Source organism: Lissotriton helveticus, chromosome 6, assembly GCF_964261635.1.
Source record: "Lissotriton helveticus chromosome 6, aLisHel1.1, whole genome shotgun sequence".
Taxonomy (NCBI): Eukaryota; Metazoa; Chordata; class Amphibia; order Caudata; family Salamandridae; genus Lissotriton; species Lissotriton helveticus.
The window spans coordinates 1,070,523,054-1,070,551,014 of record NC_136067.1 but is presented as its reverse complement, the minus strand read 5'-3'; the positions used below and the strand labels follow the sequence as shown (position 1 = coordinate 1,070,551,014).

General features: G+C 44.0%; 1 protein-coding gene across 1 annotated transcript in view; it reads right to left on the bottom strand.

Annotated features, from left to right (window-relative positions):
- The window catches only part of LOC144762615 (chitin synthase chs-2-like), a 693,194-nt gene that overhangs the window by 30,576 nt on the left and 634,657 nt on the right, over positions 1-27,961 (bottom strand). The window contains exons 16-18 of the mRNA XM_078647842.1: positions 23,727-23,837; positions 3,279-3,496; positions 2,295-2,355 (exon numbers count right to left, since the gene is read on the bottom strand). Of these exons, the coding sequence (XP_078503968.1) occupies positions 2,295-2,355; positions 3,279-3,496; positions 23,727-23,837 (390 nt within the window). The remainder of the gene's footprint in view (positions 1-2,294; positions 2,356-3,278; positions 3,497-23,726; positions 23,838-27,961) is intronic.

Below are 27,961 nucleotides of genomic sequence, written 5' to 3'. Positions count from 1 at the left end.
AATGCACACGAAAATAGAAATACTAGAGTCACCAGCCAGAACTTGTACAGCGTGATGAAATGAAAAATTTTCATTATGAAGCACAGCTGTGAGAGAAAATGATGAAAGAGCGCAAAATTCCAAAGATGCTGACAGGAATGGTAGACTCAGGGTCATGAAGTGTCTCTAGCAGGGGATGCACATCCAATACCCAAATTAATGTAAAGGCAGTAAATAGATGGGTTTGATGGCATAAGCAGTACTCATTATTCCAAAGTCCAAAAATAAGTAAAGTGGATGAGCACAAGGTCACGCAGCATTGGCAGCATGTGCTCAGGATCACACAGCTCTATGTAGACGAAAGCATACTGTAAAGCAACATCTTCCTACCGCTAGTTTTGAAATCATGGTGAAATGTATGTATTGTAGATGCGCACAAGACCACACAGCGTAGGCAGCAACATGACTTCATTACAAGCTGCATTGTAGTTGTAGTTCCACAGGTTCGTAGACTAAGTGTCAGGGAATGCACCAGCGTGACAAAGATGAACATTTCACCTGTGAGGTTGGTGTGCTGGTAGGCACAAGCTGTGGATGTACCGCCAAAGTCCAAAATGAGTAACAAGGATGAGCACAACACGCCTGGGCTAGGGCTGTCCAGTGGTGAGGACACTGGTGGGGCTTAAAGGCGTAGTGCTTCATGCTTACTTGTTTCTTGAAGTCTTCTTTTCTTTCCTTCTTTGCAGTTGCCTTCATTTTACTCTATAGGAAACGCGTTTTTCCCTTGCAGTTATTACCTTCTTGTGGATACCTCTTCTTCCCACTGTAGTTTCTGTTAGCTGCGCCATCTCCAAGTTCACCTGTGTTCACCAGGTACCTTAGATCCGCTTGTAAGTGTAGGCTCTTCGCCATCCTCGTGGCCAAAATATGTAGTGAAGAGGGTCCACTCAAGAAGGTAGTATTTCAAGATGATTTATTTCATGAAGCAAGGTACAGGACATCATGTAGATATGTGGTAGATTAGAACCCCACCAGGAGCTGCCTGTCAGCTGCTCAGCCCATGACCAACTGTCGCTCTGCCTCTCTCAGTCCCAACATTCCGAGGCATCATCAGACTCCAACATTCCAATGAGACAGAGCACAGGCACTGGCAGAGCAGGGCTGTTAAAACACCGTACAATATAATATGCAGGATACTACAGATGGGAAGTCCGGTGTTTTCAGGGGCATCCTGGAGTCAGTGAATTGTATGAGGAAGACTGGCTAATTATCTTTAGGTGGGCTCAAGAAAGTAAATACACCATCTAAGGTGCATGAGAGTCCCATTTCTCCCAAGAATATAGTACAACTGTACCATTTCTCCTAAAGCCCTGTATATATGCAAAGTTTCCCATTTTAAGATTAAGGGGTGATTTTAAAGTTTGACAGACAGGTTACTCCATTGAAAATGCCACAGAGTACCCTATCCATCAAACTCACAGTTCATTGCCTCATTTAGAGATGGGTGGACCATCAGCTTACCACTGGTGGAGCCCCGTTTGGGTCTATCAACAGAAAGCTACCACTGATGGCCCAACAGAGTAGACGCTCTTTGAGTAATGCCATCACACTGTCTATTTGATTTAGTGTGGACAGTCAGATTTTTTTTATGTCCATCACCACTAGAAAAATCATAGCTGTGAGGGTCTTTAGAAATGTGTTTTTGGGAAAAACATTTTTTTAAAGGTTCAGTGATCAGCCAGCAAAACAACTGACTTCTGTCTTCTGAACGTTCTGGCAGTTCCTTTCAAGAGATGACTACTGCCCTGGGGGCCATCGATAAAGAGGACAGACTACTGACTGTCAGGGTGGTGGCCGTTAAGTCCCCCACCACAGTGGCAGAAGGAAGTCCATCACGACTTAATGTGTCTGTTTATTTATGAAAAGCATTTGGTTTCCAGATATCTTTTCTCTTTCACCACCCATGCAATTCTTCCCACCTCCAGTTCAAGCCGCAGTTTAAGGGATTTAATTGCGTTGATACGTTTTCCTGTGCCACTAATTCCATATATGTTTGCCCTGACCTTTTGCTTAAATATTTTTGCATTTATTTGTGTGCTTGATAAATACGATAATCGAAGAAAACTTTTGTCAGGCATTTGTGATAAATTTAGGGTAACCCACTTACCACACATTTATCCAATATATTAGCTATTGAAATTAGGGCCTGATTGTCGTTTTAAGATGGAAATATAAAAGCGGAATCAGATTTTGCTTGTTAATACATATGTCGCACATGAAGGTCTGTAAAAGAACATTTTAAAACAAGTGCTCACCTGAGTGCTTCTCTTTCCAATTGTCCCTCGAAAGGCTACAAAATGTATGAAGGTATAAACCCTGAAAAGTAAAAGCAACATTTTGTCACATTGACAAATAGTAAAAATATATAATCGCGTTTTATTACTATTGACGTGTTAGCTTGTGTTCTTTTTGGATGTGACAAGCTTCACATATCTTCAGCACATGTATCTGGAAAAGGGGAAGCTTGCTAGTTAGCCCTATCCACTATTTTACAAACTCTCCATTAGTTCATTCACTTCTCAAGGCATGGTTTCTATACCCGCCATATGCCCTATTGCTTCTCAAGTTGGATCAATTAAAAACAAAAATGAGTACACAAGTACATCTCTCTCTCTCTCTCTCTCTCTCTCTCTCTCTCAGTTACGGTGAAAATTCAAATTCCATGCCACATCGTCATTTCCCTTCGTGACATCACCTTAAACATTTGACCCACCAGCTCTGATTGATTGGCTAAAAGTATGCTCTCCATTTGAGGCACTCGTGTATCACTTGTGCTTTCATGTGAAGATATTTTACTGAGGTGAACAAACAAGTGAACTTAATTAATGTAGGCAATAATGCTAAGAGGAGCCCTTCAAGACTTTCTGAAGAACAAATGCTGCCTTTGCCCCACTCCTTTATCACAGAAAGAATGCTGCACATTTTAGGGTTTCACATATATTATTTTGCATTTTATTGGCGTAGTTAGTGGGTACCCGCTGCTAACCTTGGCTTGCCCTTTGGTACCACCACACTGCCCTTTCTAACCCAGGGCCCAGGGTTCATGAAGACAACGGATGCAGTAGAAGTTAAGTACAGATCTAGGTGTATGTACCTTCTCCAGCCCTACAGCAGCAAATAGCAGTCTCTCAATTGTTATATTTGGGGCAAAGGTTCAAAATGTGATGTTCAAGGGTACATCATCATACTTCTGCTATCCCTCATACGAGCCTTCTTAGAACTAAAGATCATATGCTCACCTGTGATACAGAAGTGCCAGGAACTGTAGTAGCAATAAGAAAGCAAAGGACAACAGGAACATAAATCCAATGGGCTCCACAGACAGATGTTCAGTCATGGAAATAGTGCCATTTGTATACATCTTCGGCAAAGTAATATGTATTGAGGGGCCAATCAGCTGAAGGAAGAATGTTGCCCCTATCCACAGCAGGTTAATCATGAAATAAACAAATGTTGTCTGTAAAAAGGCAAGAAACAAGAATGCTTTTTAAGACAGTTGAATACAATCAATACTAAAATCAAGTTGCAGTAGTGTTATTTATTTTAATAATACACCTAGACTTAAGGTAGCATATAAGCAGTCAAAGTCCTTTTCATATTGATCAACTTGCAAATGTGACATAATGTTCATATTTACAGGCAAAATTATTTTTAGAGGACAAACTTTTCCCAATCTCATCTACAAGCGGAAGTTCTCCTCACATAAATAATTAGATGGCTTTTCTCTCTATCAATGCAGTTGATCTAGTCTTGACCATGAAGCAGCTCAAACCTACCATTTAATTTTTGAACTAACTACAATTGAACATCTAACTATTTGCTGTCTTCCTTGTTGGTGCTTCTACTCAATGTGTCTTTTACCCAAGGGATCTTCTCGGATCTTCTGAAAACTGCTCAAATGACCCACATATCACAAAAAACAATCAAGAACTCATTTTTTTTATTGATTAGAGAAGAATTTAAATCATGAATTCACTTGGAAAAGTCACAGAAACGTGTATCCAACCAACTCATTATGAACATCAAAAAGGAGCTGCTTCAAACTGACCACCAAGCCGATCTGGCTCCAGGATTTGAATGGCCACCCTTAAAATCTTATTGTGTTCAATGATTTGTGTATAAAAGCAAATTCTGTTTTATTGTTTTACTCATTCTGCCAGCAGCATTTGATAACATCTGGTCATGAAAGACTAATTTCCAACCTTTGAACACCGCATGAGTATATGTGGTCAAGTCCCAAGTTGGTTTAGGTCTTTAGTTTTAAAGAACCAGTCAGAAATAGTGAACATTGGGAGCCACATCTTAGGTAGCCATGATGACACCTGATATTTACCATTATGCTACCGAGTCTCTTCAGCATGTGCCTTAAAATGCCAAATTCACTATTTAAGGGATTGTAAGTTTCTTTACACCAATATGCCGTTGACTAACAACTTTACCTGTAAACATCCTCCCTAAACGATATTATCACTCTACATTTCAGTCCCGCCAAACTCCAAATATGGTTGGATAATAATTAACTGATGCTCAGCCTTCAGATAACAAAGTTGCTCCTTGCAGCAACCAAACACAAAACAGATTGGATCAAGCACTTCTTGAGAAACTTAAATTAGGCCTTCTCTCCATTCCTCTTTCCAACAGTGACAATCTTAGGTTTGACTTTGGACTCATCTCTGTCATTGATACCGCACACCAGCTGAATGTCTGAAAACCAAATATTTTAACCTTTACTCTGAAACAAAATCTAGCATCTGCTTTCCTGTGACACACTGAAACCTCGGCTTATGCCTTCGCCATCTCCCATTTAGAGTTTGGAAATTAATTCTGTCAGTTCAGCAGTCTTCACTTTCCTCAGTCAAAATCACATGCCATCCCATAGCCAGACTCATATTCTCATCAAGAAAGTTTGACCACATTCTCCAAACCCTTAGTAATTATTTTGGCAGGTAAAAATAAAAATCAAGTTTGACTGCCTTGTTTATAAAGGCCAGCAACTCAACACACTGTTATATTACTTGTTCATTATTTCAGGTGGACAGGGGACCCTGAACCAACAGTTATCTGTACCTGGAAGTACAGGGACTTAAAAGTGCCCTGCTCTAAATCAGTCCTTCGTGGGAGAAGCTATTGCTTTCTCAAATTGTCTTCCAGTTGTCATTAGAACCAAATCATATCTCAAATCCTTCAGACAACAACAGAAATCCCATCTTTTTCAACTCACGAGTGTGCTTTTTGAAGCTTCTGTTAATTCTATTTTAACCTTCCTTCACCCCCAACTCTAAGAAAACTTCAAGTGCTTCTTAGGGCCTCCCCCACCTCCTTCTCTGAAAACATGATTCTGAGAACCCAAGAATATAGTACCTCTTGTGTCACAGAGGAGTACGGATATCGACTCTTCTTAACTATTGACAGAATGAAATGAAGGAACAGACTTGCTTGGGGTTGAAAACGAACTGACCTGTTCAGTGCAGGTGACATCTTGAGCTCAGGAAAAATTTGTAAGAGGTATAGCAAAATCCCTCTCCTACCGCTTTCCCTCTTTCATTCTTTGTCTACTTCCTATGCCCCATCCCCCCTCCCCTTAATCTCTCCCCTTGCCTGCTACGCCGCCTAGCCCCCAGTTCCTTGTGCCTTTTAACTAAGCACTCCTTCTCTCCTTGTTGGGGAAAGATCCAATTACTTATACTCTGGAGTCTCAGTGATCCCTCTGAGAGAGTCCACAGTGCCAAGGGAGCCACTCAGAGTAGAGGAATGGTATGGCACCACTTGCCAAAGCACTCCCTCTCCCCTTTTTGGGGAAGGATCCAGTAGGTAGGCCTTGGAGTCTCAGAGACCCCCCTGAGAGAGTCCATTGCATAAAGGGAGCCTCTTGCAATGGAGTTGGGGGAATGAAACCACTTCCCCTGGGATCACAGCTTACTGGACTTTGGACGCTGCTGTTTCTCGTCTACCGGTTTATGCCCCCGTCACCCTACCCCTCTTCGTTCATGCAGTGTCTCTCACCCCCCTCCTCTTTCCCTCCTTCATTCGCTGTCTACTTCCCCTGCTCCTATCACCTCTCCAAAGAATCTCTCACGTTGCCTGCTTTTCCCCTTACGCATATTGTCCTTATTGCTTGTCTCAACCTAACATGTAACTATGTAACTATGCTCTAATAACTGTGTAACCTTTGTAACGATGTAACCTGTAACTATGGTCTGATACTCATGTAAAGCGCTCTGATACCTCCGGGTCTAGGCAGCGCTATATAAAACCTTTCAAATACAAATAAATAAATAAATAAATCATGCACTAGATTAGAAAAACTTCTTCGATAATATAGAAAAACACACCCTGAATTAGATTACACAGTGTGAAGGAGCAGTCTTTCCACCTGCACAACACCATACACAATGGAAATCCATACACAAAGACACACCACATCATTAACCCGGTCTCACCATGTGAAAGAGCAAACCCTGCTTGTGTCCATGGGCAGACTGTGGAGAAGCATGGCTTTACACTACCAAACAGGAATTCTTTGCCAAAACGATGGCGACAGCTCAAGATACAATTGTGTAAATAAATGACAAAAGTATTTCAAACCTAATTATTTTTTTCTGGCCGATATGGTACTCCTTATAAACCACTCCATCCAATCAAATACTACAGCATATACTTGATAATGATATCCATAAAATAGCTGAAATAAAAGAGTACAATCCAATGCAAGTGAAATAAAGAATACCCCCAATTTGCACTAGGAAGTGGCTGGACTGAGGGTGGCGCTTTTAATCAGCCATGCATGCATGTAACATAGTTCCTGGATAAGGTGCAGTTACACTAACACCCCATATCTCACTGAGGGGGTTACACCAGCTGCTTACTGACGGGTGTGCTCAATGACACCCAGAAACAAAGTTATTCCTAAGTTGATGCAGAATTGGACAGAAGGTGTATTCAAGCAGTCGCTGTCGGCAAAGAAAAAGGGTTTTTTTGGACACAAAGGTACTCACTCTCGCAGGGTATAGTGTGTCCCTATACCATATGCCAATTCCCGGGTATAGTTACATTTGGTGAGCTAGTTTAAACTAACTAAAATGTGACAGATTTGTGCACAAACCAAGTATGAGAGCAACTAGCACATTCCCTTTCCCAAGCAAATGTGCACTAATGTGAGAATGGAGAAAGACAAGATACAATAAGAATGACAAATAAGTGAAATGGATCATTCCCGACTGTTAAATCTGGGGGTCTCTAGTTGGCAGAGGTAGGTACAACTGTCCAAATAGGGACCCTTGCTTCTAGTCAGGGTAAGGAGGATACACTATTTAGATAACCCCTGCTCACCCCCTTGGTAGCTTGGCACGAGCAGTCAGGCTTATCAAAGGCAATGTGTAAAGTATTTGTACCAACACTCACAGTAACATAGTGAAAACACCACAAACTGACTCCAACACAGTTTAGAAAAATAAAGGTATTTAATCTAAACTTCACAAGACCAAAACAACAAAAATCCAACATACACAGTTCAAGAATATGGTTTCAAATGAGTTCTTAAGGTTGCGTTAAAATAATCCACAGTTGTGTCATGTTTTACCAACAGTACCTTTAGATGTGACAAAAGTTCCCAGTGAAAGCTGTAGCGTTGAAAAGCAAGCGATGCGTCACTCCTGAGACCCTGGGCAAGCGATGCGACAACCCCGCTGGACGCAGCATGCGTGTTGCGTTGACTCCAGTCTGTATGGGAGGGATGCGATATCTTGTGTGGATTCTGGTGCACAGGTTTCGTTGGAAGTGGCTTGCAAAAGGTATGATAAGACGATCTTCGGGGCGGCGACGATCTCCGGTGCGGCGACGATGCGCGGCTCAGTATCAATCTTCTCCTCTCGCGGGGCCTCGATGCGATGGCTCTGCGACGACTCTCGCAGCGACGTGATGCAGTCTGCAAGGAAGCGGTACGACGATCTCACCCAGTGACGACAGGCTCTGCGACGATACTCGCAGCAATGGTAATCTTCCCGCACCGGACTGGTGCGTCTCGCAAGCAAAGGATGTGACGACTCTGGCAGCTGCAACAGGTGCTGCGAAGAACTCTTCCTTTGCGGCGGTGGGAATTTCCTCACACTGACGGGGATGCGCTCCGCAGGCGAGTGATGCGTTAAAACTTACAGAAAGTCTTTAAAATCTTGGTTTCCAGCTTCCCAACACAGGTACAACTTCCAGAGTCACCACAACTGGCACAAGCACTCTAGGAAGGACAAAGCTCTCTCAGCAGAGTTCAGGGAAGCTGGGGGTAAAGTCCTTTTGTTCCTGGGACTTCTTAACAGGGAGCCAGTTCTTCTTCAGACCCTTGGAGATTCCTTCAAGCAAGGGGACACAGCACACAGCAAAGTCCTTTCCCTCTCCTTGGCAGCAAAGCAACTGCAGGTCAGTCCAGCAAAGCAACAGCAGGACAGTCGTCCTTCTTCAGTGTTCTAGCTTTCTCCTTGGCAGAGGTTCCTTCTTGATTCCAGGATGGTCTAATATTCTGTAGTCTGGGATCCTGTACTTATACCCCTAAAAGTCTTTGTTCCCTTTGTGCAGAAGGGTTCTGAGCCCGGTCTGAACCAGGCTTCTTCTTTCATTTCATAGAGAGGGGCAGGGTCGTCAGCCGCCCAACAGGAGGTGGAGCCAGCATTGTGAAAGGCTGGCACAGCCCTATTCAGGCCCAGGTGCTATCCCCTCCCACCACTCAAGATGCAAATGAAATCATTTAGCCTAGGACTGACTCATCCAGCCTCCTGGGGGCTCCCCAGACCCTGTCTCTCTCAAACCAGACAGTCAATTCACAAGCAGGCCAAAGCACACAGAACGATCAGCCAAGAGAACAGCCACTTTCGAAAAGTGCTGTTCTCAAACACAGGATTTAAAAACCACCTTTTCTAAAGGATGTGTTATTAAATTCTGAGTTCAGGGATACCAGACTTTTATGTCCTACCTTTCTCCTATGGGAAGATATGCTGGTAGCCCCTGTAGCCAGCATTCCCATTGTAGCCTATGGGCATGGGAGCCTTACAATATTGAAAAACGAAAATGGCTGTCATTCACTACCTGAGCATGTTACCTGCACTAGTACATGCTCTACCTTTCACATACACTGCACCCGGCCCAGGGGGGTACATTGGGCCTTCCATAGGGGTGACCAATGTGCACAAAAAGGGAAGGGTTAGGCCAGGTCAGTGGGGACACTGAGCAGGTGGACATGGCAGTTCACAGACTGCACACAGGCACTGTGGTGGCAGGCCTGAGACACATTTTTAGGGCTACTCACGTGGGTGGCACAATCAGTGCTGCAGGCCCACTAGTAGCATTTGTATCACCAGCCCATGCACACTTAGTGCACTTTGCGAGGGACTTCTTGGTGATACAAATACGTCAATCATGGAGAACCAATTACAATCACAATTTACACAGGGAGCACTTGCACTTTGACACTGATCAGCAGTGGCAAAGTGCCCAAAGCATCTAAACCAGCAAAAATGAAATCCAGCACAGCGTCAAAAATACAGGAGGCAGAGGCAAAAAGACAAGGGAAACCATGCCAAAGATGCCAGGTCTAACAGTGACAATGAAATCAACCCCCTCTTCAATGCCTCAGATAAACTGAACCATTCAGGAGATGTGAGTCTCCAACCACGGTTAGACATGCTTCCGGAGGAGGCAGAAATGAGACAGACGTTTTACTATACTAATGGTTGCTTTTGTTCAAACTTAAACTGTGTGCAGTGGGTTATCTCACTTTGTCAGACAGTTACAACAAAGATGTAATTCCCCTTTTTCCATGTGCCGAAGAGTTGGAGCCAGACACTGAGCAAGACGGCATGGACAGTCATGCAAAGGTTCTCCAATCAACCCCATGGCACTATTCACAAATATTTCACTGTAAGTGCGAGTGACTTACACTTTGACTACTCCTGACTTAGTCCTAAATTACAGGACTAAGGGCCAGATGTAGGTAATTTTAATTTACCACCTCTTAAATACCGATTCATACCGAATCGGTATTTAAGAGGTGGTAAAATAGAGGGGGGGAGATGTAGGTATTTCAGGGTCGGTAAATACCGAATCGTTAAGATTCGGTATTTACCGATTCTGTAAATACCGATTCGGTATTGCCCATTGATTCCTATGGGCCTTGCAGCCCATAGGAATCAATGGGCAATACAGATTCAGTAATTACAGAATCGGTAAATACCGATTTTAGCAAGGGTGCAGGGAGTGTCACTTTGACACCCTCTGGCACCCCAAAAATAGGCATGTGCACCATGTGGCACACAGACATGCCCTAAGGGCATGTCTGTCTGTCACATGGCACAGGTGTGCATGCACACATGTGCATGCACACCTGGATTCGGTATTTTACCACCCAATTGGATTGGGTGGTAAAATACCGATTCTTAAAGCCCTGTGGCACTCTGACATGTGCCAGCTACATCTGCATTTACAGAATCGGTATTTTACCGAGTCTGTATTTACCGATTCGGTAATTTTACAGAATCGGTAAATACAGAATCGGTAAAATACCGATTCTGTAAATGCATGCCCTACATCTCAAAATCCAATTACCGGTCGGTAATGGCCAAATTCGGCCGTTACCGACCGGTAATTGGCCACCTACATCTGGCCCTAAGCAAGGAATATTCATTGGTTGATCCTTGTGTTCACTAGTATGTAAAAGAAACTCCAACAGGATAAAGCACAACAAAATCTTTCTGAATTAGGGGCTAGTCTCTGACTTGGAAGTTAGCGATGTGTGCTTCTGTTTTCATGGTTGCATAACCTCAATACTCCTATCCAATCTTAGGCAAAAGCCTTGAGTTTGGCCACGTGTTAAAATGATATTTGGGACACATATCCGTCACAGGGTTTATTTCTTATCCAATCCATAGCTTGAGGCTACAAGCATAATTATCTTCAGCTCTGGAAAGAGATGGTGGAGTTCACAATTTGTTGCAAGTAGTAAACAGAAGGATGAAAATGTTTTCCTGTGTAACTTTTCAACTAAATTCAAAGAAGGCCTGTTTTTAGGTCTGGCTATGGACAGCTTTAGCTGTGTGGAAATACCAGTGGCGGCTGGCACCACTTGGGGGTGGCAGGGCGGGGGGGTGAGAAGGTGGAAGGAGGTAAAGTAAAGAAAAAAATAAAACTTACCTTACCTCCCGCCGCTCTTTGTCGTCCCTACGCTCCGCAGGAACGAAGAAGCACACCCAGGTTCCTCTTACCAATCAGAATGCTGAAATGCAGCGTTGTGATTGTTCTGAGTGCCGTGGTTCGGTGCAGAGCTAGGGGGCGGGGACCTGTGCATGTTCTCCATGCAGGGTGTAATGCAGCCAGCATGGAGAACATGAAAAGTACACATGACTGTTTGGCAGGACGTGAGGGCCAGCCAAACAGTCACTGTGCACTTAGGAGGGCGTCACTTATCCTCCCCTGCTCCAAAAGCAGTGCAGACCTCGCCAAACACACCAAGCCGCATCAGGAACAAATAAAATATTAATAACAACCAGTTATTATCATTTTATTTTTCCTTTATTTCCACAGCAGATAGCAGTGGGGTGACGCTCCTCCACCTAAGCGGAGGAGCTGCCACTGAGAATTACGTTGTCACCACACAGCACACAACAATACAAAACACAAATAACAGAGCTTCCCTCAGTCATTGGCTCGATGAGCTGTCCGTTACATTTTGGACCAGCCCATTGTATTTAGCGGATGTTGAGTTGACATGTTTCCTATAATAATTTCCACTGGTGATCAGGTTAGAGAAGTAGTCCCTCCTTTGCAACATGGACCACAGCTGTGGGATGCACAGCTATTGTTACCACTAACTGTTGTACTCTTAATGTCCTGCATTTCACATTTCTGCATTTTGCATTTCAGCTGGTATTTAAGCAGCGCACCTGAATTTTTACATTGCATTGGAATATGTTCCACTACGTTGCTCGTGACCCTTACCCTCAATTATCAATATCCGGAAAAGGCAGCTTAGAAGTAGAAACCCATTTAGCATCATTTAAAACTGCCTATATTGTGGGGTTATCTGAAATAGAAATACAAAGAACAGATGGACACACTCCTAATGCCATGACTCGTGTGGGAACTAAAAAAACGTACGATTCTCCCTTCCACTCACCAATTTGCACTACTTCAATACACAACAATGCATCTCCTGGAGGATGTGTAATCTTTGTATGAAAGCAGCTATCTGATTGCTAATGGCTCCTCCAAACAGTGTCTCTTGGGCCTTCACTTTAGTCACTCTTAGGAGACTTATGCACAATTTACTGCTGGATAAGCAGTGTCTCACATTAACTTACTCACCCAATCCCACAGCCACATTGAAATCTCACTAACTTGCTAGTCAGTAATGAAACACATCTGTAACATAGCCAGAGCTATTAGCTTTGCCAATGCTTGCAGACATATGTATCCAGAACAGTGGAAGAATTATATATAACGATTCAAAAAAAGTAATACTCTACAAAATCAAAATCAACAAGAAAGCAATTATTTATTTTCATAACAGCAAACTACAAAGTAATTTGATATTTCACGAACACTGCTCTTCTCAGCTATGACTGAAAATTTGAATGGTGAAGACTATTTAAATATAAGATATTAGGAGTTATAGGTGCAATGTGCACAGAGGTTGCTGGTACTATCACTTTGCAGCATGCCCCTCATAAATGTGGCAGGCTGCTGGTGGGACAAGCATTTTGGCTTTTCTCTGAGCGGAGATATGGATTGAGGGGGCCAGGGTCGACATAGGTGTATGTCATGGGGCAGCATGTCTGATGCCCGGTGACAGAGCCAATGCTGCTGAAAGCATAATGACAAATTATGTATTCATTTCTTTATTTCACAGTTTTATATAGGGCTTATGAACCAAAGAATATTACAGCACTTTACTGATAACTCAATTAATCAGTTACCATATAACCAGAGAAGAATATTTTGAACTGTAAGATGTACAACAGACGTATTTCATGTAAGATGAAAGATACAGGCCAGCACACACTTACCTTGCCGCAGTCCAGCCGTGAGGGCAACGGCTCCCGAACTCCACGAATCCTGCGTCCTCTCTACGCCGTGAGGGAAACGGCCGAGGACCCCAATTCCCAGGTGCCCTGGGGTCAGGGCGCACCTGTGACGCCATCGCAAACGCCCTGAGGCATTTGAAAAGACCGGAGCGATGAGAGCTCCGTGGGGAAAGATACAGGCCAGCACACACTCACCTTGCTGCAGTCCAGCCGTGAGGGCAACGGCTCCCGAACTCCACGAATCCTGCGTCCTCTCTACGCCGTGAGGGAAACGGCCGAGGACCCCAATTCCCAGGTGCCCCGGGGGTCAGGGCGCACCTGTAACGGCATCGCAAGCACCCTGAGGCGCTTGAAAAGACCGGAGCGCCCAGAGCTCCATGGGGAAAGATACAGGCCAGCACACACTCACCTTGCCGCAGTCCAGCCGTGAGGGCAACGGCTCCAGAACTCCACGAATCCGGCGTCCTCTCTACGCCGTGAGGGAAACGTCCGAGGACCCCAATTCCCAGGTGCCCCGGGTGTCAGGGCGCACCTGTGACGCCATCGCAAGCACCCTGAGGCGTTTGAAAAGACCGGAGCGCCGAGAGCTCCATGGGGAAAGATACAGGCCAGCACACACTCACCTTGCCGCAGTCCAGCCACAAGGGCAACGGCTCCCGAACTCCAGGAATCCTGCGTCCTCTCTACGCCGTGAGGGAAACAGCGAGGACCCCAATTCCCAGGTGCCCCGGGTGTCAGGGCGCACCTGTGACGCCATCGCAAGCGCCCTGAGGTGCTTGAAAAGACCAGAGCGCCGAGAGCTCCGTGGGGAAAGATACAGGCCGGCACACACTCACCTTGCCGCAGTCCAGCCGTAAGGGCAACGGCTCCCGAACTCCACGAATCCTGCGTCCTCCCTACGCCGTCAGGGAAACGGCCGAGGACCCCAATTCCCAGGTGCCCCAGGGGGTCAGGGCGCACCTGTGACGCCATTGCAAGTGCCCTGAGGCGCTTGAAAAGACCGGAGCGCCGAGAGCTCCATGGGGAAAGATACAGGCCGGCACTCACTCACCTTGCCGCAGTCCAACCGTGAGGGCAACGGCTCCCAAACTCCCCGAATCCTGCGTCCTCTCTACGCCGTGAGGGAAACGGCCGAGGACCCCAATTCCCAGGTGCCCTGGGATCAGGGCGCACCTGTGACGCCATTGCAAGCGTCCTGAGGCACTTGAAAAGACCGGAACGCCTCCCGCATCGTGGGACGCGCGCGGGCGGCGCCGGGCTAAGCCCGGGACAAGGGCGGGACCTTCTTAGGCCCTCAGTGGCCGGAGGAGGCCGGGCTGGGCCCCCCCTCTGACATTTGCTCCGGGGAAAGGTACTGTTTCATTTCACTTGTTAACAATGGGAAAGAAGAGAACCGACGGACTATAACCTAATCGAGGGGGAGGGGCTACCCTGGACTTAGTAAAAGTAACCAGCTTGCTAAATGAGGAGATTGAAAGAACTGAAAGACGTCTCTCTATCGACCCAGGTCACACTATTACCGCTATTGTACATGATATCCCAGAGGTTGATGATTCCCAGCCCATAATGCTAACCCCGGGGCTACCACGGGATTTGATAGATTTGGACCAGATGCCTTGCCTGTCTTTAAGCTGTCATGATCTGTCCCAAAATGCATCCTTACCAGGCTCTATTGAAGTAGCCCCAGTTTGTAATTCTCCACCGCCTGCTCTGATTATTAGGAGATGTACCAGAGCTGGGGGTCTGGCACCCCCTATTAAAGCTAAACAACAGAAGGCGGTAAGGCACTCGAAACCAAAGTCCAAATTGATTAAACAACCACTCCTCAATATGGAGGATATATCTAATTTGCTTTGGGTAACATTTAAAGAAAAACTAGATGCAACCTTTGCTCCCATTATGAGTAGACTAACCACTATTGGTGGTCCAGTTCCCTCGAATAATTAGCCTACAACGTTAGTCCCAGTACCCCAGGAGAATCCAGTTATGTCAAAGGGGCAGGTTTTGCAGGAGTCCTTACCTAAGGATGTAGCCTATTTCCCCTCTGTCTTGAATAATTTACCCATCCAGGATATAGCTACAAATAGCGTTGTTCAAGACTCCAATAACACACATGCTAACCTAGAGAAAGGTGATCCTTCTTTCCCCCGCCAAGCTCCCTTAATAAACATACATAAATCCCACCAAGTGAAAGAGTCCTTTCAGTTTATACCAGAGGCTGTACCATTAGTTCTTGTCCTGGCCAACGTACCCCATTTGGGACCAGGTCAAGTTGAATCAACAGCCACTCTAATTGACAAAGCATTGCATTGGCTGACCAATAATAAAAAGATATCTGGAAGGGGTGGCCAGCATTTAGCTAGGGAAATAATTATGGCTAGAAGGGTGTCATGGGTGGGATACCATAAGAAAAGATTTGGAGGAGATTGTATAGCTATGAATTTCTCTAGTCCTGAAGTGTTATCTAATGTGTTGGCAAACGTACTCCCGCCCCAACAAAGGGGCTCTGCAATAATACCACTAACTTTAGAATTTTTCTTTGATAGGACATGGTGTTTAAGGAGAACCATGAGCATTAGACCATATTGTTTGTCCGCATGCTTGCCATATCGGAGGGGGTCTCCAACTCTGTTGGATGGCTTCGGCCTGAGGAATCGTTTTGAAGCCTTTTCTGATATGGAAAAATGCGACTGACTACAGGCTGACATTAGTAACTCATTGGTTAATACTTTATCTAACTCCCGAGTTTGTGAGCTCCAAATGCAAGGTAATGTGGCTACCAACCTAGATAACACGTTGTTTGACCCCCATTTGTCTAGCGTATTGATTAATGACACGGATATCCAGGAATCTGACACTCCTTCACTGGCACACCCCAATCCTATTTTAGATCTAGGAGCCCGTACTAAGATCTTATTTCCGGTTATTACTCCAATTTCTACACTTACCACTGCCCAGCCGATACTAGAGAGTGTGGCTGACATCCCAGTAAGTATAGCGAGGCCCTCAAATGCTAGGACAGCCCTTAAGATTACAGAAAATGTGTCCCTACTCTCATGGAACATTGCAGGCATTGGTAACAAACTATTGTCCCCGGATTGGTGTAGATTTATAGACCAGTATGACATATGTCTTTTCCAGGAGTCTTGGTCAGTGGCCCCTGTTTTTCATGTGGGTTTCCTTAACTTTTACATCTCAGCAACAAAAAAACCTAAAGGCCGTCCTGCAGGTGGCCTGGTGGTTTGGGTCCGCCAGAGTTTACGTTGCAAAGTCCAGCACACGTGGTCCCCAGTTAACGATATCCTGAAGCTTGGATGGAGCCATGACTGCTGGATGGCCATTTTTAATGTCTACGCTAGAGGGCTAAATGGGGGGCACACTTCCGAGATAATATATTCTCTTGATTCTCAGCTAGATGCTCTACCAGACCAAATTGTTACTATTGTGGCCGGAGACTTTATACCACTTTTGAACCACTTAGCCAAGAAGACCAGGAACTATCTGCAGATCAAGATTCCAGATGGGGTACCCCCAAACTCAATGTTCCAGCTGTAAACAGATGGTCAGCAGCTGCAATTCAATTAAAAGCCATGTGTTTAGAAGGAGGCCTTAGGGCGGCAAACGGGCGAACCCCTTCAGACCAGCGGGGAGCAAATACATTTGATAATGGACGTAATAGTAGCCGTGTTGACTACTTGCAGGTTGATTTAAGATTATGGTATAGTCTAGTGGATATGGCTTTTATACCCCGATTGGAAAGTGACCATAACCCCCTTTGTTCGTCATTCCTAATCCAAAAGGGGGATAGAGAGGACCCACTGAAGGGGGGGGTATCAACACTTGACATCATTTTCCTCAAATTATGTTAGAGGCTCACTCCCGATTTATCTCTAGTTTAAAAACCTATTTCTCAAAATAATTAAAAAAGAGCAATCAGGGTACAATAGCCAATGTGGCTAGGTGGTACAACGAGGCTTGTAGACTAGCTCGCCATAAACTGAGTATAGAATTAAGATCTAAAAACCCCACTAGAGTAAGAGAAGCAAGGGATTCTTATAGGCACACTCAGAGGGTGGCAAAAAGGGAGTGGGATCAAGATAAGTGGCGGGACTTGAAGCATGCTTGCGAAGCCAAAGATTCCAAACATTTTTGGAATATTGTTAAATGGGATAGGGGAGGACTGGGAGAGCCTCCTCAAAATAACGTTGCTTAATCCCAGTGTTTAGAATTCTTTAAGCCCCAGTACACCTGCAGTCAGACAGAGGAAGATTACCCTATACATCCCTATATCTTTTATCAAAGTCAGGTGTTTTCCATCAAAGATGTTAGTTTAGCACTAGACTGTGTGTCAAGTGGCAGAGCCCCAGGTATGGATGGTATCCCTGCAGATGTCTTCCTAAGCGATAGACCGACCTGGTGCCAGTACTTTGCACTGCTAGCCAACTCAGTGGCAAAGGGTCCTCCCATTCCACCCTCGTGGAAGGGAGCAGAAATACTCCCTGTTTTTAAAAGGGAGATAAATCTCTCCCTAGCAATTACAGGCCTATTAGCCTAATAGATTCAGCACAAAAGGTAGTGGGCTGATTAGTTAAAAATAAAGTCCAGTTGTGGGTAGAGGAACTTAACATATTATCCCCATTTCAAGCTGGCTATTGCCCTTGCATTAGTTCTATAGACCAAGTCTTCCGCTTTATTACAATCTATTGGAGAAATGTGGTCTTGACAAAAGGGACACTTTACTCGGTATTTGTTGACCTGAAATCGGCTTTCGATTTGGTCCCTCGTTGTAAACTCTGGAAAGTCCTCGGTGAATTGGGGATGGCACCTAAGTTATTAACACTCCTCGTCCGCTTACATGAGAACAACTTTGCGAGGATCAGATGGGGGGCACAGGGTGAGGTTACCGATCATTTCCTGTCGAACGTGGTGTTCGACAGGGATGTGTTGTGGCTCCCACCCTGTTTTCTTTATACATCAATGGAATAGTGGACCACCTCTGTAAATCCCCCACTGATGCCCCAGTTTTGGCTGGGGTTCGCGTACCTGTCCTCATGTTTGCGGACGACACCCTGATCATCTCCAGGACCCCGATTGGCCTGCAGAAGGCTGTCAATGCGTTTGGGGAATTTTTCTCTTCTCGCGGGCTTGAGGTCAACACCGCAAAAACAAAGTTTATGTCCTTCAACCAGAATAAACCCTTCAAGGGCAAAATTCTCTTGAATAACATTCCCTTAGAGCAGGTGGATGCCTTCACCTACCTAGGTATTATGCTCCAGAACAAGATGGAATGGAAAAGCCACATGGATATGATTATCTTAAAATATCATCAGCTTGTAGGTGTATTAACTTCCAAACATAAATCCTCTTTCACTAAACCAATCACTCCAGCTTTGGAAATATATAATATTAAAGTGATAAGCTCTGCCGTTTACGGAGCAGAGTTATGGGGATTTAATAACCTGAGTTACCATGGTTCCGCTTTTACTAGACCTAGGTTGCAAAAGGGTGGTGGACATGGTAAGGCTACGTCCACTTTTGTATTGGAGGCGAATCTGGACCACCCCCGAACTTATACATTATGCCCAGGGTTTGAAGAACGTGATTCTTGTAGATCGCTTTCACAAAATCCAGTGGTTAAAAGATCTAAGGTCTCTCTTGGTAAAGCTGGACTTAAGACTATTATGGGATGCCCCAGACAGATAAATATTGGGAAATGGTCCTGTCGTCTTCCTACCTGTCCGGTATGAACACCAATTTGACAGGACATTTTTTAGACCACAAATCGTGGCTGTCCTGTGAAGCATACTGGGATATAATTGAGAGTCCCATCGATCGAAAATTGTACTTTCAATTTAGGATAGGAACCCTACCAATAAAAGCTTTTACTCATAAATGGGCTTCCGCTTCAGATGAAAAATGCCATAACTGTATAGACATGGTGGAGACTATAGCCCATTTATTTTTTGTATGTCCCCTTTATGCAGCCCCACGACGTAAATGGTTGAGACCGATTTGTTCTTCCCTGGGCACTCAGAGGGGTACAGAAGCTCTAAGGATACTAGAATCTGATTGTTCTCCCCACATGTGGAATAGTGTGGCTCACTGGTTAGAGGCGGCAGGCCTGAGAGCAGAAGTCAGCCTGGGACCAGGGTTCAATTCCCGACGCGGCAGGGTCGTGGACCTTGGTCAGCGGACTTGATAATTCTCGCTTCGGTGCTTACTCTAATCAGGGGTTCCACTCGGCAACTCTGGGCATTAGCTTGCCTAATCTCCACAACGGCCCCACCAATTCCGGGGATGCCTGGCTCCACCTTGGGGACTCCCAGCAAGGGACCATCCCACAGGGAAAGCCAGGACGGGTTCCCCAGAGTTATACAGCGCCGGGACGCCCCGTTGCTGGGGCAGCTGTGCGCTTTACAAGTATACTACATTTACATTTACATTTACATAGCTATTGCTTTAGCCAAATTTTTAAGGTGGGCTTGGATCATCCGGGCACGCACCTCACTGCCAATTGCTGCTAATTAGTTATAAGTCCTTATTCCTATTTTAGTGCTCTGTTTTTATGAAGTAATTTTAAATGCATTATATATGAATTTTTAATAGCTTTGCTATCCGACAGTATAAATTGGAATGTAATACCTTTTAATTGTGTGCATTGTATATGTACTATTTATTGTGTATTGTGATAGTTTGTGTATTGTATGTGCTTTTATGACTTACTGTCGAATAAAGCTTTTTCGAATCGAATCGTATATCATGTAACATAAAATGTCTGGATAAATCAGTGGTAGGTTTTAGGAGGTGGGAGTATTAACTTAAAATAGCTAGAAATAGGGTGATGTTTACTGCTTTGTGCAAATGAGAACGGTGGACTTTGTTCAAATGTTAAGAGCCAGTTCCTGGTGGTAGTTCTGGCTTCAGTAAAGGAGTGCTTCAGGCTAATAGAAGCTCTGAATCTCGTTACTTCCAGCTGCAAGGAGTTATGGTTTCAGAGGCTTCTTGAGCCATCTGACACAGAGAGCATATCTGCCAAATGTGGTGGATTTTTCAGGTGATTAACTTTACACGTAAGGCAACATCATTTGAAATTGAGTTTGCTTATAGGACGTCAGTAAGGTTCACAGATTATTGGTGGTGAAATAGTCAGATTTTCTCATGCCCATAATTACTCTAGCAGCCAGACTGACCACTGCTTTAAGCAGCACAAGTAAGCAAGGTGGGACACCAGGAAGGGGTAGCATTTCTGATGTTCAGTGTGGAGAGCCTGACCTGCTGTTTTTAAGTAGTTTAAGGAGTTATACATTAATCGACTTGGTGATGTTGCTGATGTGTAGCCATAAGATTAGGGTAGAAGCATGAGAGGTGAAGCAGAGTGATTCTTCAGTGTGAGGAAGTAGTCACGTTCTTCCTGTTCAAATAGGTCCAGGCATGATGGATTCAAAGTATTCCTATGAGAAGGGGAGGAATTCTGCTTTTTGTAGATTGAGTCTCAGGAAGTTCTCTGTCATCCATATATGCAGTCTGTCAAGGCAAGTTCGAGGAGAGGTGATGTCTTCAATTGTTGATGTCTTAAGTTGGATATGTGTGTCATCCTCATATTAGTGTTCACCCATAGCGTCTAAGATCTAAAATAGCGGCCCCAGGTATACTTTGAATAAGGTGGGGAAGATGCCTGAGTTCATGACTCTCAAAGACATTTACCATTTTCCTAAATGTGTTTTACCAGCCTTCAAAATGTGGCTTGCCTTTATGATGGGATGAAAACCATCCCCGAACCTGACAATGAAAACCCATGTGGCGTTCTTGAGTTACAGAAGAATGAGAAGTCAAGAGGAATGAGTAAACAGTCTTCCAGTATGTGGTGTAGTTAATCAAGGATTTTCAATGTAGCTATCTATGCTAAACCATGGAGATGGACAGGTTGTTAGTCTGAAAGAAATTGCTGCTTATTTATCTGTTTATGTTTGCTTATGTATCTATTTATTTATTTAATCCAAAACAGATAAGAGGCCACCATGAACATGCATGTGCGATAATAACACGACACCCCAGACACACCAGGGAGGTTTCTGGAATCACTGTAGGCATGGGGAGAAATTAATAATACTTGATACGATCCAACAAAACAAAATGTGCTGAGATATGGGACAGAAAGACAACAGAGATGCTAGTCTCCACTTCCTGCACCCCAAAAGTTCAACAGGTTAACACATCAACATAGAACATACAAATGGACCCCATCACCACTAGTATCACTTCACAGAGTTAAATAGTTACTTTGTTTTTAAATACATACTGAAAAAGAGGGGGAACACCAAAAGACACATAGCAAAAGGTACTACCCAACATGTATGGCCCCTTGATCGACAAGTGGTGACATACAGAAAAGTTTAACCAGGTAGGCGCATATACATATAGAATTGTATATCACGGTCAGACAGGAAAGCAAAGTATTCTGCTTCATATCTATGAAGATGCTGTATTGTACATATGGAATGTTTGAAAATAATAAAGAACCACTTATGCAACTAAGGTTGCACAAAGAAATCAATTATAAATAATCCAAATAAAAGCTTAGTAGTATTTTCTACATCTCAACAACAGTTATATACATATCAGTTTTCACTTGTTTCATTTTACTGTGGCAAGTATTAGGTTTGCAGATTTCAACAGATTTAGCAAAGAAAGCCCATAGTACAGCAAGCAATTGACTCATATAAATCCAATATTTGTTATCCTTCATTCTACCTCTAGTCAAACTGTGTGAAAGACAACCGCTAACATGTCTGCCAGGCACTTGTTTATTACTAAAAGAGAGTTAACTTGTTCAATCTAGTTCTTCTGCTGAGATATTTGGGGAGGAAGATGGGGCCTTTCATTGGACTTTGGGCATTAATTATGGTGTTGACTAGGATTTCACCAATCTTCTATGTTTGCTCCCTCCCAGCCAGCTAGAAAGGGAGAAGGACGCAAGAATGGGCTTTGACCAGTGAACTGGAAAAGATGGGAAACATCCAAGGATTTTGGGATTGGTAACGATAACATAGAATTTAGCTTTGTAGTGTGGAGGAAATGCTACTATTTGTTGCAGAATAATGATAGGTTGTCTAATATGGTCTAACATGTGCGCTTGGCATTCCCAAAGTAAACACTGAAGTGCTTTAGCAAGACATTTTTGTTAAACATGTGTTAAAATATGCATATTCTTAAACTTGTTTGGTGAATATAGTTCTGTGTTTGGGCAGGCACATGGTATATGGAGTGTAAGTAGGTAGTGTTGGATGGAGATAATGAGGCAGCGATTTTGATACATGAAAACGTGATGTAGTGGGTATAGATCTGCATTTATTGATGTCTATGTGAAGAGGGTAAATTCCATGCACATTAGGACCATCTTTATTTTTTCCCCAGAATAAATATCCCACCTTCGTGATTTGTTTCTGAAAAGCAAAATACATTCTTAGTGGACCTTAAAAATATGGTGGTTCACTCTGCGTTGCACTGTGACAAAAGTGCACGTGGCCATGTGGCTTAGGCACTTTTATCCCAAAGACCCCCTGCCACATAGACAGGGATCACTAAATGAAGTTGGAGTTCCTATGCAAAGGGGTATAGGCTAGGTCTTCCACCAATGTGGGTAACTGGCAGACTCTCCTCCAGCTTCTAAATGAGCCTCTAAATCATCTCTGCATATGGCATACACTTAGTAGTTACAATGGAAACTATCTCCCTTCCATTGTTGAAATATGAATACACTTTAGCTGCAGACCAATAGCACAGTTTAAAAGGTAATGTAAACTGTTAACAAATGATCCAAGGCACTCACATGATCAACAGGCATTGCAACAAGTCTTTTGTCAAGTGCTACGGAACAACGGCAAATCCACAAATAGAACACAGAACAAACGACTTCTCAGAGAATGCTTGCCCTTATCATTCCAATGCACCCCTGAGAAGTCTTAGCAAGAACATCAACCCCTCATGCACAATTGCAACCAAGAGAGACACAATCGAAATGATGAAAAAAGTGTATGTGTGTATCTTGTGAGACAAGAACCAACTTATGAAACCACCTTTTATAATCCTCCGCTGGAGATGTTGAATGATAATTGATTACCACTGAAAAGTAAAGGATGGCAGTACAGTCAACAGAAGCATATCTCACTATCGGGTATTCAGGGGACCACTAACTGATCACTAACTGATCACCAATATTATGAAAAGGAGAACAGTGTAATTATGATGGATGAAGAAGTTGCAATCTTATCCATCTATTCGGAATTGAAGCGGTTACCACACTTCACAGATCATGCTGCACTGGTCAAATTCCTAGAAGTCTAAGTGAGATTTATTCTCATTAGATGTTGGTTGGTAGGATGGACCTTAGGAAATAACGCAAAGGTGAGAGTACTTGAAATGATGGATGAGGACGAGAGATCACCCATTCTGAGAACCAATAGATGTAGTAGCATAAGATGAGGCCATCTATCCAGGCTTTCCTACTTCCAGTGATGTCTTACGCATGCTAATTTTGAATGAATCAAAAATGGGGTACAATGGTAGTCTCTTTTCTATTCATATTTTTCTAGAATGTACAGCTGCATACTACATGTTTGATCTTACCTTGTTCCTCAATGATTTCAAGTCGCTCTTGATCGTTTCTTCTGTTGCTTTGTCTTCCTTAATAGGCTCTAAGTAATTCTTTATCAAACATTCCCAAAACAGCCTTTCCTCCTTAAATGAGAAGGTTTAAAAAATAAATGTAAATTCATATTTCGGCAAAAAATTATTACTTGCAAATTTACTGTGGATGGTATGGAGCACGTTTACTTTATTTTGTCGGAACGCTTAGAGCAATATTTTTGACAAAATTTCTCGTTATTGGCCAAGTATGCTTAATATTTTGGGCCAACATCATTTGTTTTCTTTCTTCCATCCATACATTTATTTACTTATATCCACATCTGGGAAACCCAGGGACTGACCCTGGCTCATAAAAATGTAGGTATTTTCTGTGTGCAATTATGTGAGAGATTGTGTATAACATTTGAATCTTTCACTCTCATTTCTGTCAGATTCCCAGCCATGCTTTATGACTGCGAATCTAATTAGTAGAGATCAAGGTGGAAAACTGAAACGAAATTAATAAAAACGCTCCATACATTTTGACAATTATTAGGGTGTTTGATATTGCGTAACTAGATTTTCTAAACTGCCTGTCTTTAGCCATTGTAGAAGAAATTGCACTGACTTTAGACGCATGACACTCTTGCCTTCTCCACAATTAAAGTTAGTTTCTTTGTGGCTGGGAAGATGGTACATTGGGTTATGTATTTGTTTGTGTTTGTTGTGTGCTCTTCCTTAAGACACTCTGTACATTGCCCTCACATTTAACTACTGCTCTGGTACACTATTAGGATTTCCACCTTGCAATGTGCCTCCCTGCAATTGCATTTCTCCGCGGCACAGGGTGGATATCGCACTGATGCAGAAGATCTACCTCACCAAGCCCGCTCTGGAGCGGTTGAGATCCAGGTGGATTGGGGGGACTTACTTTTCCACATATTCAGCATTCCTGTGTGGGGTGGATGGGGTTGTTCATAAGGAGCTCCAGTGGCATGACAGAGTGAATGCGGAGGGTAGCTATGTTATAGTACATTGCACCTTGTTGGGGCAACACACCACAATTGCCTGTGTATATGGCCCTAATGTTGACTGCTCATATTCATTTGCAGATGTGTGAGGAAAGATAGTGGCCCTTGGACACTCAACAATACAATGGAGTGGAGAGTTCAATGTTGTCCTTGACCCCAAATGAATAGATCAACCTCAGGCTTGCGTACACATCCCCGCTCTGTAACCCAGCTACTCTCCCACCTTAAGCACTATGACTTGGTAGACATTTGACTAGCTAGGCGTCCTGTTGCGACGGAGGGCATTTGTGTGACCACTGCTTATGGCGCCTGGTTGCACATTGACTATTGGCTCATTACAAGAGATATTTGTGGGAGTGTCATGAGCATTGACAAACTGGCCCAGACACTCTCGAACCATGCCCCAGTGATCCTGACCGTGGTGCTGGATGCCCCATGGACTATTCCTTCATCTGGTGCCTACTTAATAGACCTCTAGACTATGTTCGTTTCCATGCTGAAGTATGTGGTGCTATCGCAGACAATTTCATGTAGAACTCTGTCTCGGGTTGACTAACCAGAGATACTCTGGGTGACTTTTAAAGCATACATTTATGGTATATGCATATATGAACAATCAGACATACTTGGCAAGCTATGGAAGCGCCTACAGGCTTTGGAGCATGAGCTCCACCAACTCGAATTACACTTCTTTGAAACAGCAGATTCAAGCTATCTGGCTCTTTTCTGAGGCACACTGGTGGAGTATGAGACTGTGTTATTAGCAACATGTGCTTCCTTCACAGAGAGGCCACCACACACCTGTTTGGAGAGAGTGAGAGAGTGAACTTGACTCTTGTAGCACTGCTATAAAAAAATAGACCACTTCCTCTATCACTGAACTTTCCAACCCCACTGAAGAGCCACAGTATTCCTATGCTGGTTTCACCCAGACCATGGTACAGTTCTATTCCTGGTCGTATATCTCATAGATGGATGCATCATTGGCCCCACCGACCAACTATCTAGATTCTGTATAGCTACTTTGGTTGTATAGCAATCACAGGATCTAGCTACAGAAGAGGATGTTGTTTGAGTTATTTGAGATATTGCGGGGGCAAGGCCAGGGCCGGACTGACTACCGGGCGTTTTGGAATGCTGCCGAGCTGGGAGCTGATTTCACTGCGGGGGGGGGGGGCTGATTTTGTTGATGAGACCTGCGTGTGCTTTGAAATAAACAAAGCAAAAGAATTTCATTCAGCACAAGCAGGTCGCTATCAACGAAACCAGCCCCTAGCTCAGAAGCATGCCAAAATGCCCAGTAGCCAGTCCGGCCCTGGGCAAGACCCATGGGCCCAGATGGTCTGACAGCACAGTTTTATAAAGCATATGCGGAATACCTGGGGCCTCATTTGCTTGCAGTGTATGCGGGCCAGGATGATCTGGCTGCTTGCCCCCTTCAGAAGAATACACGGATCCCTATCACGGCAGTGAGCTCGAGAGAACCATAAGAGCGATCGAGCTCTCTATCCCCGGGTATCGTCCCGGTCTGCTCAGACTGATTCCTATTATGGCAGCAAACTCGAGAAAATGACAAGCACGAGTGCGCTTTCAATCCTCGGGTACCGTCCTGTTTTGCTATAAATTGATCCCTACCACGGCAGCAATATCGAGGGAATTATAGGAGGGATTGTGCCTTTAATCTCCAGATATGGTTCCAGTCTGCCATTGTGCAGTGTTTTAAGCCACTAGGCGGATCCAGCCTTGTTCCTCGATCGCACCACTACAGTGTACCCGGCTGGGTTAACTGTAAGTGCATTTATCCTTTTACTCACGCATGGTGGTCACTTATTACTATCCAGTCTATGAGCCTGCACACGTCCAGAAGTCCCACACTCCCCAGTCCTGACGAGACCCATCAACCTGCTAGGGTCGAAACGCCGTTGACGCCCCCAGAAAACGAACCTTACAAACAGTGCCTAGGATTTGAGATAGCTACTGTGACATGTATTGTTGTCATTATCATTTACTTGATGATCGTTTTCTTCTCATACTATAATATTCCCTGAAGAAACCCTGTATATTACACCTTTTGTATAACTTATTGCATTTTTGGTTCTCACCTTACACTTTGGGTCACCTCTGCACTTGTGATTGCGAACACTATATGTATGTAAATATTGACTGATTATTTAAACGAAATAGAAACAACAATGATGGTTGAAATCTAAGTGTGTAGAGTCCTTTCTCTTTCTGACATCCCTTTAAACCACTGAAGTGTTATTAATTAACATATGCTGTATCGATTATTAGTCGTACATTTGATGCACCACTGGAACCAATGTTTCTGATATATAGTGTAAACCCTGGTTCCTAAGTGAGTAGGGTCCCCTTGTTTTTCCTGTGACTGTCCCTTCAGAAGAGAAGCATTAATAGTTAGGCTCCTAAAGCTAGAGAAGTTGACCAACCAATGTAACTCGTACAGGCCCCTCTCCATGATTAACCTAGATAGCAAACTATTTGTGAAAATGCTTGCGACCCGCATACTGCCCCTCCTTCCCACAAGCCACAACCTCTACCCCATTTTTGCATTGCTACACACTCTGAACCCCCATCTCCATGCTATAGATGTGTTGCTAGATGCAACTAAGGCCTTTGACTCTTTGGAATAGTCTTACGTTTTCATGCTTTTACAGCGCATCAGCTTCAGCCCCGGCTTCCTTCAATGGATCAATATCCTGTACACAAACCCAACAGATAGACTCCAAATTAATGGGGAAGTTTCCATATTCGCTATGGAACCGCTAGCAGCCTGTCTTTGACAACATCAGCATGATTGTGGTCTCAACTATATGCCCTGTCGGCTTATAGTCTCCCTCTGTGCAGATGATGTTACCATTTATGTAAAAGTGCTGGCAAGAAACCTTGCACCTGCTCTGCATGAGTTCATTTGTTTTGCAGTGATGACTGGAGTGGCTATTGACTGGTCCAAAATATGTTTTCCCTTTACTGAGAGCCTAACATGTTTTTCTATTGATTATTTTCTTGAATGGGTTGATGGCAGTGTCCACTACCTTGGGATACAGATTAGCAGGGACATCACACAGATCTGGCTGGGCAATTATGGCAGGGTAGCTTGATGGTTAGAGTTCCTGTGTGGACGTGACTGCCACTGTTGCTTACTGGCCGTGTGGCTATTGTCAAGATGGTGATATTGCCCAAGCA